Source organism: Telmatherina bonti (assembly GCF_933228915.1).
Source record: "Telmatherina bonti genome assembly, chromosome: 16".
NCBI classification, from domain to species: Eukaryota; Metazoa; Chordata; class Actinopteri; order Atheriniformes; family Telmatherinidae; genus Telmatherina; species Telmatherina bonti.
Window position 1 is genome coordinate 9,017,768 of NC_136614.1, and position 12,183 is coordinate 9,029,950.

Here is a 12,183-nt window from a genome sequence, read left to right on the forward strand (position 1 = left end):
CCAACCTCAATGTAAATCAACCAGAATTGCTCTCAGTAATGTGGACCAAGCTCTAGCATTCGACTTGCGTAAAGTTGACCCCCCCCCCCCCATCTGCAATAAAACATTATGTAAAAACAGTCTCAATGGTTTGTGTTGAAAAGCTTGTTTGTGCCACTTTAGGTTTTTAGATATGAAACATTCTTTGATGGCATGCATGCAGCCCCCCCCCCACCACCACCACCACCCGTTGTCCAAATGAACTTAAAATGGCCATTTTTCACATTTCTGTTGGTTTTGGACATCAGTGGAAAACTGCATGATGTCAGAGTGATACTGAAATACTTTTCATATCTGAAAAACTAAAGCAGCACAAAATATCATTTTTTAGCACAAACAATATTATTTTTTATAAAGTTTTATTGAGTATGGGAGGCCAACTTCAAACAGGTTGACATTGATTAGACAAGAACTGGACAGCTCATACAAGGTACTCCATTCTGGAACACAAACTGGCCATTGTCAGCTTACACTACCAGATTGTAGGCAAATTGTAAGAAATCTTAAGCAAATCTAATGTCCTCCATCTCTGTGTAAGATTTTTAAAGATGTGATCATCAATCATCATTGCTGGACACCATTTTATCCCTCCAGAGAAACGCCTTTCCTACACAGAACACAAAGTCACAGATGAAGCAGGAGACCTAAATCTGAAGCCGGCATAAAGAGGTTCAGAAAATGTGGTGTTGAAGGTGTGGAGGTGGATCAGTGTCTCAGAGGAGACTCTGTAGAAGGACAAAGAGCCAGCCGGATGGTCCACATACAGAGCAACTATACCGGATGACATAGAGGAGGAGGTGATTGATGTCCTTATGTTATTGTGCCAGACGTAGAAGCCGTCATTGGAGCAGTTCAGACTCCAAGACTGATTATTCCATCCAAATCTGCAGTCGTCACTGAATCCTCTCCTCCTGATTCCTCTGTAACTCACCGATACATCAAGCCACCCCTTCCACTCCACCTCCCAGTAACAGCGACCAGTCAGAGCATTTCTACACAGCAGCTGCCAGCAGTGATCAAATCTGTCTGGATGATCTGGATAAAGTAGATCCTCCTCTACCAGGGTCACTTTCCTGTTGTTGTCAGACACTTTGATGTTTGGATTGACAGTGTTTGTGTCCACTTCAAGTTCACAGAAATCTGATGGGAAAAAAAGAGACAAAGGATCTGAAGTCTTCTAAGACATAAAGACTGGTGTGTTCAAAATACCGTAATCATTCATCCCACTTACACTTCTTCAGAGCAGGCAGTAATCTCTGCTCGCCACTGTGGTCTACACTGCAGGAAGAAAGACAATGTTTGTCATGATGTGACAAATGCAGGCTAAAAGCTCATTTATTTCCCTGAAGCTTTTGCTTATCTGAGAAAAGACCTGAGCTGTCATTCACAGAAATGTTCTTAGATTTATACTCAACTTCATTTTTAACAGTGTAATTGATCAAATACATTAAGTTTACATAAATCCCCATGTAGGCTGTAAAAATGTCTTTTCTAACTTGGAAACTTGTGGTTTATACAACTTAATCTGAAAGCATATCTGGTAAAACTGCCCAAAGAGCCAGGTTCCAGCACATTTAAGACCAAAATCTCCACGCCTCAATCTCAACAAAAAATAATTACCATTTCAAGAAAAAAATACATGAAAAATAAAAACCAATAAATGCAAACTTGAAACATTTTTTCTAGTTCAGTTCGTCCAGCTGCTTCCTTACCTGACTGCATGAGACTCACCAGACAAGTTGACTTTCTTCCAGCTCCAGAGTCTGGCCTTTATTCACTACAGGTAACTGAAACCCTTTCTGCTGGTGGTTGTCTAATGGCTAAGGAGAGGTCCCAATCCTTTCAGCTTCCTTCACATTGCTCATGTGGAAATGTTCTAACTTTCACTATCAAACATAGTCCTGAGTTTTACTGTGGTTTTCCTTCCATATATTTTCTTCCAAACATTTTAAGTGATCACTGGTCACCATTCAGGATGTTTTTCTGCCACATTTCTTCCTGGAAGATTTTCCCACCATTCTTCCAGTTTTTAATGCTTTGGGCAGTTTTGAACCCAGTTTTAATAATTTCTGCATCTTCTGAGATGTTTTCTCAGCTAGATGCAGATGATCTGACCCTTCTGAAACAGATCATAATATTTTCCACAACCATAGGATGTGTACTTCCATATGGTTGTTATGGATATTTTTTAATCAGTTGGGGTTAAATATCTAGTTGGAGCTGACAGATAATCGCCCATCCAATAAGAGGCTCCAACCAATTTGCTTCTTTAAATCCAGGTGGAAATTTTTATTTGTCTTTTACATGAAAATCATATGCAGAGTCAGAAAGATTTACCATGATGCAAAGGGAATTTATGCTTGTAAACTCTTGTTTGTACCTTAGAGTGTCCAGTTTCCAGTCTGGGCCCTCCAGTCCTGCAGAGAGAAGCTTCAACCCTGAATCTCCTGGGTGGTTGTAGCTCAGATCCAGCTCTTTCAGATGTGAAGGGTTGGAGTTCAGAGCCGAGGCCAGAGAAGCGCAGCCTTCCTCTGTGATCAGACAACCTGACAGACTAAAGTTAAAGAAGAGGAACCCACTGTTAAAGATCCAATAATCAAACTAAGGAAAAACAATAACAATAAAGTTATCAGTTGGACAGAATCTGAAGAAGACAATCCAAACCTGAGATTTTCAAGTTCACACCATGGACTCTTTAGTCCACCACACAGCTGCTTCACCCCTGAATCCCAAAGGTCATTATTACTCAGGTCCAGCTCTGTCAGGCTGGAGGATGAGGAGCTGAGAACTGAGGCAAGAGCTTCACAGCTTTTCTCTGAGAGATTGCAACAGCTCAACCTGGAGACAAACATACAGATATGCTCTATTTACTATATAAATTAATAAAAGCTTTTGGTTGTTTTTTTTTTTTTAATTGCACCTACAGAGCTTTTTTGGAGGCTTTGACCACTGGCAGAAGCTTTAACAGAGCCTCTTCTGAAGCAGAGTATTTCTTCAGGTCAAACACATCCAGATCTTCTGATGACAGTAAGATGAAGACCAGAGCTGACCACTGAGCAGGAGTCAGGTTATCTGTGGAGAGACATCCTGATCTCAGGGACTGCTGGATCTCCTCCACCAGAGAACGATCATTCAGTTCATTCAGACAGTGGAACAGATTGATGCTTCTCTCTGCAGACAGATTCATACTAATCATTTTCTTGATGTACTGGATTGTTTCCTGATTGGTCTGTGAGCTATTTCCTGTCTGTGTCATCAGGCCTTGTAAGAGGTTCTGATTGGTCTGCAGAGAAAATCCCAGAAGGAAGCGGAGGAACAAGTCCAGGTGGCCATTTGGACTCTTTAAGGCCTGATCCACAGCACTCTGGTAGAGATATGTATCCAATTTATCTGGTACTGATTCACATTTCTTAACAGTTTTTTCTTCTTCCATCAGGTTGACTCCATGGTTGATGAAGGTCAGATGGACATGAAGAGCAGCCAGAAACTCCTGAACACTCAGATGGACAAAGCTAAACACCTTCTCTTCCTGCTGGTAAAGTCCTCTCTCCTCTTTAAAGATCTGTGTGAAGACTCCTGAGTAAACTGAGGCTGCTGTGATATCGATGCCGCACTCTGTCAGGTCTGCTTCATAGAAGATCAGATTTCCTTTCTGCAGCTGCTCAAAAGCCAGTTTTCCCAGAGACTCAATCATCTCCCTGCTCTCTGGACTCCAGTGTGGATCTGTCTCAGCTCCTCCATCATACTTGACCTTCTTCACTTTGGTCTGAACCACCAGGAAGTAGATGTACATCTCAGTCAGGGTCTTGGGCAGCTCTCCTCCCTCTCTGGTTTTCAGCTCATCCTCCAGAACTGTAGCAATGATCCAGCAGAAGACGGGGATGTGGCACATGATGTGGAGGCTTCGTGATGACTTGATGTGGGAGATGATCCTGCTGGCCTGTTTCTTATCTCTGAACCTCTTCCTGAAGTACTCCTCCTTCTGAGCATCAGTGAACCCTCTGACCTCTGTCACCATGCCAACACAGTCAGGAGGGATCTGATTGGCTGCTGCAGGCCGTGTGGTTATCCAGATGTGAGCAGAAGGAAGCAGTTTCCCCCTGATGAGGTTTGTCAGCAGCACATCCACTGAGGTGGACTCTGTAACATCAGTCAGGATCTCATTGTTGTGGAAGTCCAGAGGAAGCCGACACTCATCCAGACCGTCAAAGATGAAGACGACCCAGAAGTCTTCAAAGCAGCTGATTTTTCTGGTTTCAGTAAAGAAGTGATGGACAAGTCCCACCAAGCTGAACTTCTTCTCCTTCAGCACATTCAGCTCTCTGAAAGTGAATGGAAACATGAACTGGATGTCCTGGTTGGCTTTGTCTTCAGCCCAGTCCAGAGTGAACTTCTGTGTTAAGACAGTTTTCCCGATGCCAGCCACTCCCTTTGTCATCACTGTTCTGATTGGTTCATCTCTTCCAGGTGGGAGTTTAAAGATGTCTTCATGTCTGATGGTTGTTTCTGGTCTGTCTGCTTTCCTGGAAGCTGCTTCAATCTGTCTGACCTCATGTTCATCATTGACCTCTGCAGTTCCTCCCTCTGTGATGTAGATCTCTGTGAAGATCTGGTTCAGGAGGGTTGAGCTTCCTGCTTTAGCAATCCCCTCAAACACACACTGGAACTTTGTTCTCAGTCTTGATTTGTGTTTTTGTTGCAGTTCTGTCACAGGAATTCCTGGGTAAACAAACACGAAAGTTGTCAAACATTCAAAAGTTTATTTTCATTTCTACTTTTTATCCATAATTCTTATTGAATAAATGAGGATTTGAAGCACTGAGCTTTGGAATGAAGTGATTCAACATCAAAGTAGTATTTACAGATTTCACTTATTTGTAATGTAAAGTTAAAATGTTTTAGTAAGCCAACATGCATGTTTTCAGATAGTGTAAGCACTTACAGACAGACAGTGTACTCATTCAACATGGAGGAAATTCATACTAGCTGCAGCTCACAATTTAACACACAAAGAACAACACAAAATAATTGTATCTGATGTAGAAGTAACTCCAGATATTTATAGGACTGCACAGTCTCCATTTCCTCCCCATCAATGCAGACGGGCTGGCTAGAGGTTTCAATCCCACACAGACATGAAAAGAACATGCAAATATGCAGCTAAACATGGAATGTTACTACCCCTTTTGATTATCTAATGTGAGTATCATACTCATAATCTATTATACTATGGCACATGCCCAGTGTGAGTGATTGGTGTAGAAGAGGTTTGGGATATTTAAGTGTAGAGGGGTGAAGAGCACAGGAGGCCAGCAAAGAAGAGCAAAGCCGAGCAGGGGCAGCCAGGACGGCAATCCAGACATGAGACAGACGGACACAGACAGCTTCAGCGGGAAGCCAAGGAAGGGCAAGTCTTCGAGCGGGGATGGATTTGGTTCAACGCTGACTAACGATAACAGCCGCCCAAAGGAGGAACTGTCAAAGAACTACAGGGCTGGAGCAAGAGAACAACTGGACAAGGGGCCCCCTCTGCCCCCCTTCTAGCCAGGGTGCCTCCCCTCTCAAATTTACATGACACATACTTAATTCCTCTTTAGAGCAGCAGGTTGGGAAGGGTTCTGATTGGACAGAGTGTTGATGTCTACCGGAAATAAACAGTTTTCCTCCTGCTTCTCGACTTACCAGTTGTGACATGGAAAACTACATAAGTAGCTGTTTCTATGCCATTTTGATTATACAAATTCCCTTGACAAAAGAAAAAACAAAAGTTGTAAAAACATGATTGAACACAACAAAAAAAAAAAAAAAAAAAAAAAAAAAAAAAAAAACCACGGTTTCAGTTAGTTCTTTCTTTCATGTTACATAGTTAAAATCCACTTACTGCCTTGCAGTTGCTCAGCCAGCTCATCCTGCTTTATCTGCCTCAGGAAGTACACCATGATCTTCAGAAACAACTCCCTGTTGGTCTTCCTCTGCACTTCATCCTCATCATTTAGCAGCTTTTCATCCTCAGTCAGAATTTCTGAGCATTTTGAGGAATTTGGACTCAGATCCTTCTGGATTCTTTTCAGCTCATTTTTCACAAAGCTGACGATCTCTTTCTCCAGCAGCTGAAACAGAGAGATGTTTGCTTTTACATTAAACCATAGTTTGATTTATTATGGATGGCCAGATGGAACGATGGAACAAGATTCAACCAACAAACAAAAACTGATCTGCAAGGAGCTTCACTTTTGTCAAAGCGGCTCTATGATGCTATTTCTAGTTTTCTGAGCTTTCGACTCTGTTGAAGTGTTGAATTCTCATCAGACATATGAGTGGCGCCGTTTTTTATCACTTAAACGCATGTTTGAGTTTTCCAGCACTCTCTACATTTGGTTTCCATGCCAACAGAAATGATTGGTTTTAGAGTTTTTTTCTACTTCAAAATTTTAGTGACGTCTCGGGGGAGGAACTCAGTGATTGGTCTTCTCTAGATTATGCGCTTCAGAAGAAAAAAGCCACGCCCACCTTCACTGCTCAGTACAAGTACTCAGAGCAGTTGACCAATCAGACGCAGCCTGCAGGACAGAGGGCGGAGCTTTCTCTTCACTTGTTTCTGGCAGCGGCTGATCTGAGAGGATCAATACAAGATGAATGAAGGGGTTTGTGGAAAATGCTGGATTATTTCTTGCCCTTCCAGACTTAAATGTGCATAATAGAGCCACTTTTTAAGATTATTTTTTAATCCTTTGACAGCCTTAATTCTAACCTTAGGGATGTTTTATTATTTCACACTCATTTTTATCTGAAAGGATTCAAACTGCTGGTCACTCAATGTATTCCATGTTTCATCGCGACGCCAAACTGTGGAATGCTGAGTTTTTCTCACCATAAATACGGAGTCCAGATCAGTTTTGTTCTGAGAGACAGACTCCAAGTCCTCCTGGATAACCCTGCAAAACCGCAGACAATTACAAGATTGTTCCATTTGCTGGTTGTGTGTCAGCTACACAACTCAACACATTGTTGATCGACTTGACTTCAGCTTTTGACACAGTCGATTATCATGTCATGCTCAACAGACTAAAACGCTGTGCTGCGTATCAGGATCTGCTTTGAAACGTATTTCCTCATATCTGTCTGGAAGATCTTTATCTGCGGCCGCCATCAAACCTCCCCAACCGAGACTTTCTGAACTGATGAACTGAGAATTACATCAGAAGGGCTGGACTGGCGGGATATGCACCAGTAAGGTGACGACAACTGGATTTTGGTTGATTTAAAATTCAAATGCATTAAAACTTCCAACTCTTTCTTTAAGTGAAGTCGTTTTACAAAGTAGACAAACGAATCTATGCACCTGATTTTCATTTCCAATATGAAACATTAAGAAAAGCATAAAACAGCAACTGTGCACACAAAGGGTGCATTGACATCAGGATAGTCCGCTAGACTCGGTCCGGTTGGGGACTCGGCCCAGTTGTAGGGGGGTGTATCCATGCAGACCAAGATTGTGTTCACGTTGCACTTTGGTGAAACCAGCCAAACCAGTAGAATAATATATCCCCATTCCCACCAGAGGTGGCGCTGCACTAGTATTTAGCAGAAGAGAGAACAAGACCGGCGTGAAGAAGAAAACTGTTTCCTCCACCTGCCAGTTAAACATGGAGACCAAACTATGGCTGTTTTGGGTTTTTATTGTGTCTTATGCAAGTATCCTGCAGAAATCCACTGTCACAATGGACGCAGTATGAACACCGGACGAGGCAGACGACCCTTAACGCCATCGCTATGGATTTACCCACAATGCAACGCTACGCCACATGCAGGAAGGGACTTGGTTTGTAGTCCGCTTCCTGTATTTGGTCCGCTTGAAACGGACCGAGACCTGCGTTTGTAGGCGGGCCGAGTCTGATTGTTTTATCTGAATCAGAATTTGTTTTGCAGAATCACATTTCCCCCAAACGAAGCGACTTTCTGAGCAAACGGACTCGGATTCGGATCAAAAGGCTGATGTGAACGTGTCCTAACTTACGCTGTTTCAGAAGGCTGGTGTGAAAAGGCCAGTGGTTGTGCCATGGAAGCACTGAAAGACACGCAGCTGGGCCCGGGTTCTGGAGAGTCCGGGTTCTGCTGCTCTGATCTTCAATATGAAACACAGAAAGTAAATGTTAATGATCTGAGAGCTGAGCTCTGACATGAAGAGGAGTTAAGATCTTCATCTCACCTCGGCTCTCTGCTCTCATGCTTCCCCAACAGAGTGGATTCAGAGGGACGGATTTCCTCCTCGCACTGGTCCATCGGAGCAGAAGGCTCTTCTTTCAGAATGAGGCAAAAGAAAAAGTATTACTTTTAAAACAAAAGCTAAATTCATTCATGCTGGACTTTGACTCAAAAGAGAATCTGATTGTGGGATGCAGGTGTTTTGTCACCGCAGTGAACCACCAAAAACCACTTCATCCTCCTGATTTCAGAGATTCTGACGGTTTTTCAACCTGCAGGATGAAACGACTGATATTTCACACTCAGTCGTCCTGTGAGGGGTTGCAAACACCAACATATCTGATTTTAGAGGTCGTGGTTCTACCAGAGAACTATAGTTGGATGACGTTTAGGGCTTTCTTCATAAACCTCTGGGGACTCATAACTGGTTCTACAGGCCAAAGTCCAAGTCTGTAACACCGGGCTGCCACATCTGCACCACCTGCACCCAAAGAACCACGGAAACCAGGTCAAATGATTCAACGACTACCAAGAGTTCAATCATTTTAATCATTCTTGCTTTGATTTCCGTTTCCCGATTTCCTTTCAGACTCAGAATGCCTCATTTCCCTTTAAATCTGTAAATCTGTGAAACAAAGACGAGCTGGTGACTAACGTTCTCATTTCCTGCAAAGAGGAAAAGTTTTCCAAATTACGCAAATGAAATGTGTCACCCAGATTTTAAAATGGCCCTTATGACGCGATAACATGGAAGTTATGTTGTAAAAACGTGAACGATGGCGTGAGAAAGAAACACAAAGTTCTGCATGTTGATGTTGTGAACCAGAAGAATTGGAGCAAAACTCACTTAAAAGGAAATTATTTTCTTCAAGGAGAAACATTTCAGTTCTTTTTGTTCAGGGCGAATTGTTCTCTGATTTCTCCACCAGGAATGTGGGACAGTTCTGAGCGTTACCTGCCTGCATGCAGTGACATGCTTTGCTTTGCTGCAGAGGTTTCGCCTCTCCTGCTGCGGTCTTCTGACAACTAACACGAGCTATAAGAGCCGCTGGGACAGTCGGGGTGAACTTGTCGACATGAAGTAGTCATGTCCTCTCAGCTTTCAGACTTTCCAGTTTCTCCTGATAAAACAGACATTTTTCTGACCTACTGCCTCCAGTTTCCACTTTCAGAGACAAATACAGTTTATATTCCAGACTTTAATCAGGCTCCAAACAGGACTTATAGATATAAATGGTACTTTTAGTAACTTTCCTAGCTTAGCTTCTTTATTTTCTGTCTGTTTGGTCTTCATAAAGCACCGAGGTAAAGTTAGTTTGACGTTTCATGTTCAACAGGCATTGGGACTCCCAGCCTCCCGACCCAAAGCCGCTTCGTCGTGGGGTTAAGATGCACCATGCAACGGGCTTCCCAACCTCACACCTACGAACGACATCCGAAGACCCAGACTCCTCGTCATGTAGCCGGTTTGTCCTGGGGTCCTGTCCCGTTTGGCGTGGCAATGTGACGCCTAATTTCACCGCAGCGTCTTCACTACGGGCGGATAGTTAGGGCCCGTTTTACAGATAGAATAAAATAAATAAATAAACGTTCTCTTCTCAACCACATGAACTAATCATTTTAATTAGCTGCATTTCTTTAAACAGAAACCCAAATGTAATATTAATTTTAATGAAAACCCCATTTACTGTGTTTTTAGTCTTAATGAAGGTGAAAATATAAAAAGATTTTAAAAAATCCTCTGTTGGCTGGTTTTGTCGGGTATTTTCCACCGTGTTTGCTTGACTTGTCGGTTACACACGTCCTGTTTCTGGCCGTTACTTTCTACCTCGTACTGTAAACAGTAAAAGAAAATAACCTCGAACCATTTATTTCAGCCCCTCATGAAGAGGATTTTTAAAAAGTTTATAAATAATAAATCCTGTTTCTTTTTTCAATTTGCTCTTTACGCTGCTATATCTATTGATCCTTTCATTTTATATCATTTTAGCATCAGAATCCGACAGCTACCGTGCCGTCTGGGTGTTGGAAGGGATTTACATGTCTGTTGATGTTCTACATGTTTCTGGACATAAAAAACAACCAGGTGGAACAAAAACAGCCAAAAAAAAAAAAAAAAAAAAAAGATTTTTACCCAACGGTAAATAAATTTGCCATCACTGCCATAATAATTTTTGTAAAAGTTGAGGTTAAAGTACAACAGAACAGAACAAACCTCTGGAAGTTTGAGAGGTCTGCAATCGCTTGGATCATTTATGTTGATCAGAATCACGTTAATTTATGTTTGTTAACATAGTTTATGTTTTAACAGACTGGCTACACATCACATGTAAGGTTTACTCTGTTAAAAACAGTTCTCCGTTAAATACACAAGTTTACTGCAGCTTTGGAATCTACAGAGTGTCATTGAACACACCAGAGGCTAAACTTATGAGACCTGACTCACTGGCAGGAAGTGAAGGTTAACGGAAGGCGGTTTGGGGGTCACATGACCCTCAACTGCTGCTTCACACCAGCTGACAAAGTCTGAGCGATTCCTTCACCCTGCTCTGGCAGAACTCTCATTTTAACTGAAATGTCTCAGCTTCATCTCGCAGGACTGGAAACCCCCTCTGGTTCATTTACAGACACGAGTCGTCACCTTACTGGCATTTCTTTCCACACGTCAACCAATCCCATATTTACATGACATTCTCATGGAGAATAAACATTTTAACCACATAAAACATATTCAATAACCTCATTATGAACTTAAACGTCTAGGCTTATAACAATCATGCACCATAAACGTAACAGGTTGTGTCACCTGAATTTGGCGAACATGTACATTAACAGATAAAGAAATAAAATGCAAATTTACATACCTTATTGGTCGCATTAAACTAAATGGGTTTAAATAAAATCCACCTGCTTCATGAGTCCAAAGTGCTCGTCACCACCATGTGCACGTTGTCTTCCCCTTTTTCTGACAGGATATGAAGCAACCTCCTGTTGCTGCGTGTGCATCAAACAATCAGGTCCTGACCCTCCTGACCTCAACAGCACTTAAACTTTCCCCCTGTTAACATTCAACAGCTCTTTAAAACATTTATGACTGCAATAATACAGATTAGAAATTTCATTTAAACAACCTGAGTTATACATTCATAAACATCAAAATTACCACATGAACTTGAAATTCTGAGAACTTTTAGAAGAATCGAGGACTTTAGTTAATCCAGAAGACATGAACTAAAACTTCTGAGATATTACCAGAAAAAACTGCAAAGTGCCACAAAAAAAAGTCTTCCTGTTCTTCAATAATTGGTTTCGTTTCCTGACTATATTAAAAGTCTATCAGGATTAACCTCAAACTGGAATTAAAACGAGCAATACTGAGGAGAGTAAACAGACTAAAGCAGAAGAGAGCAGCAGTAAACGTGAGGAAACCTGGCAGGTTAAATAGGGAGGAACGGATCAGGTGTGGCCATCAGTGGGTACGCATAATTTAACACCGCGGGCGGCCCGGCGGAGGCTGGATGGGCGGAGTTTTACTCAGATCTGAGGGCTTGTTCGATGAAAATCCGTCTTTTAACACATGGTGGAGCGAAGAAGTCAGAGTCGGTTTACAGATAAACTCAGACTATATTTTAATTGGATAGATGATGTTGATGTGTGACTTTTTTTTTTTTAAAGTTCTGTAGAAAATAGTCGCATTATGATCCCTGAAGCAACTTCTGCTGATTTTATTAATATTTTCACCTGGTTTCGGCAGCGAAGTTATGTTAAAATGAAACTAATACATGGTAAAAGACTTCCAATGGACACCGTTAAACTTTGCAAAAAACGGTCGAAAAAATGCGTAAAAAATATGTTTTTTTTGTTTATTATTTTCATGATAAAATTTACTCTGAAACATCTGCGCCTCTTTTGTTTTGGCAGTCTCTTTCCACCGTCAAA

The 12,183-nt window shown here is 41.8% G+C and overlaps 1 protein-coding gene across 1 annotated transcript; it reads right to left on the minus strand.

Moving 5' to 3' along the window:
- Positions 1-315: 315 nt before the first annotated feature.
- LOC306767731 (NACHT, LRR and PYD domains-containing protein 3-like) lies at positions 316-11,259 on the minus strand. The gene is made up of 10 exons (XM_079255828.1): positions 11,109-11,259; positions 8,249-8,339; positions 8,057-8,164; positions 6,911-6,974; positions 5,921-6,149; positions 2,964-4,758; positions 2,704-2,877; positions 2,420-2,593; positions 1,271-1,317; positions 316-1,179 (listed from the first exon to the last, which is right to left on the minus strand). The coding sequence occupies exons 2-10, from the start codon at positions 8,320-8,322 to the stop codon at positions 647-649; spliced, it is 3,198 nt and encodes a 1,065-aa protein (XP_079111954.1). The 5' UTR covers positions 8,323-8,339; positions 11,109-11,259; the 3' UTR covers positions 316-646.
- Between the last annotated feature and the right edge of the window lie 924 nt (positions 11,260-12,183).

Coding starts and splice junctions, on each gene's coding strand:
- LOC306767731 (XM_079255828.1), bottom strand. CDS start 8,322: ATGGACCAGTGCGAGGAGGAAATCCGTCCCTCTGAATCCACTCTGTTG. Junction 4,759..5,920: donor GGCTGAGCAACTGCAAGGCA/GTAAGTGGATTT, acceptor TTGTTTACCCAG/GAATTCCTGTGACAGAACTG. Junction 1,318..2,419: donor TGGAAACTGGACACTCTAAG/GTACAAACAAGA, acceptor TTCTTCCTGCAG/TGTAGACCACAGTGGCGAGC.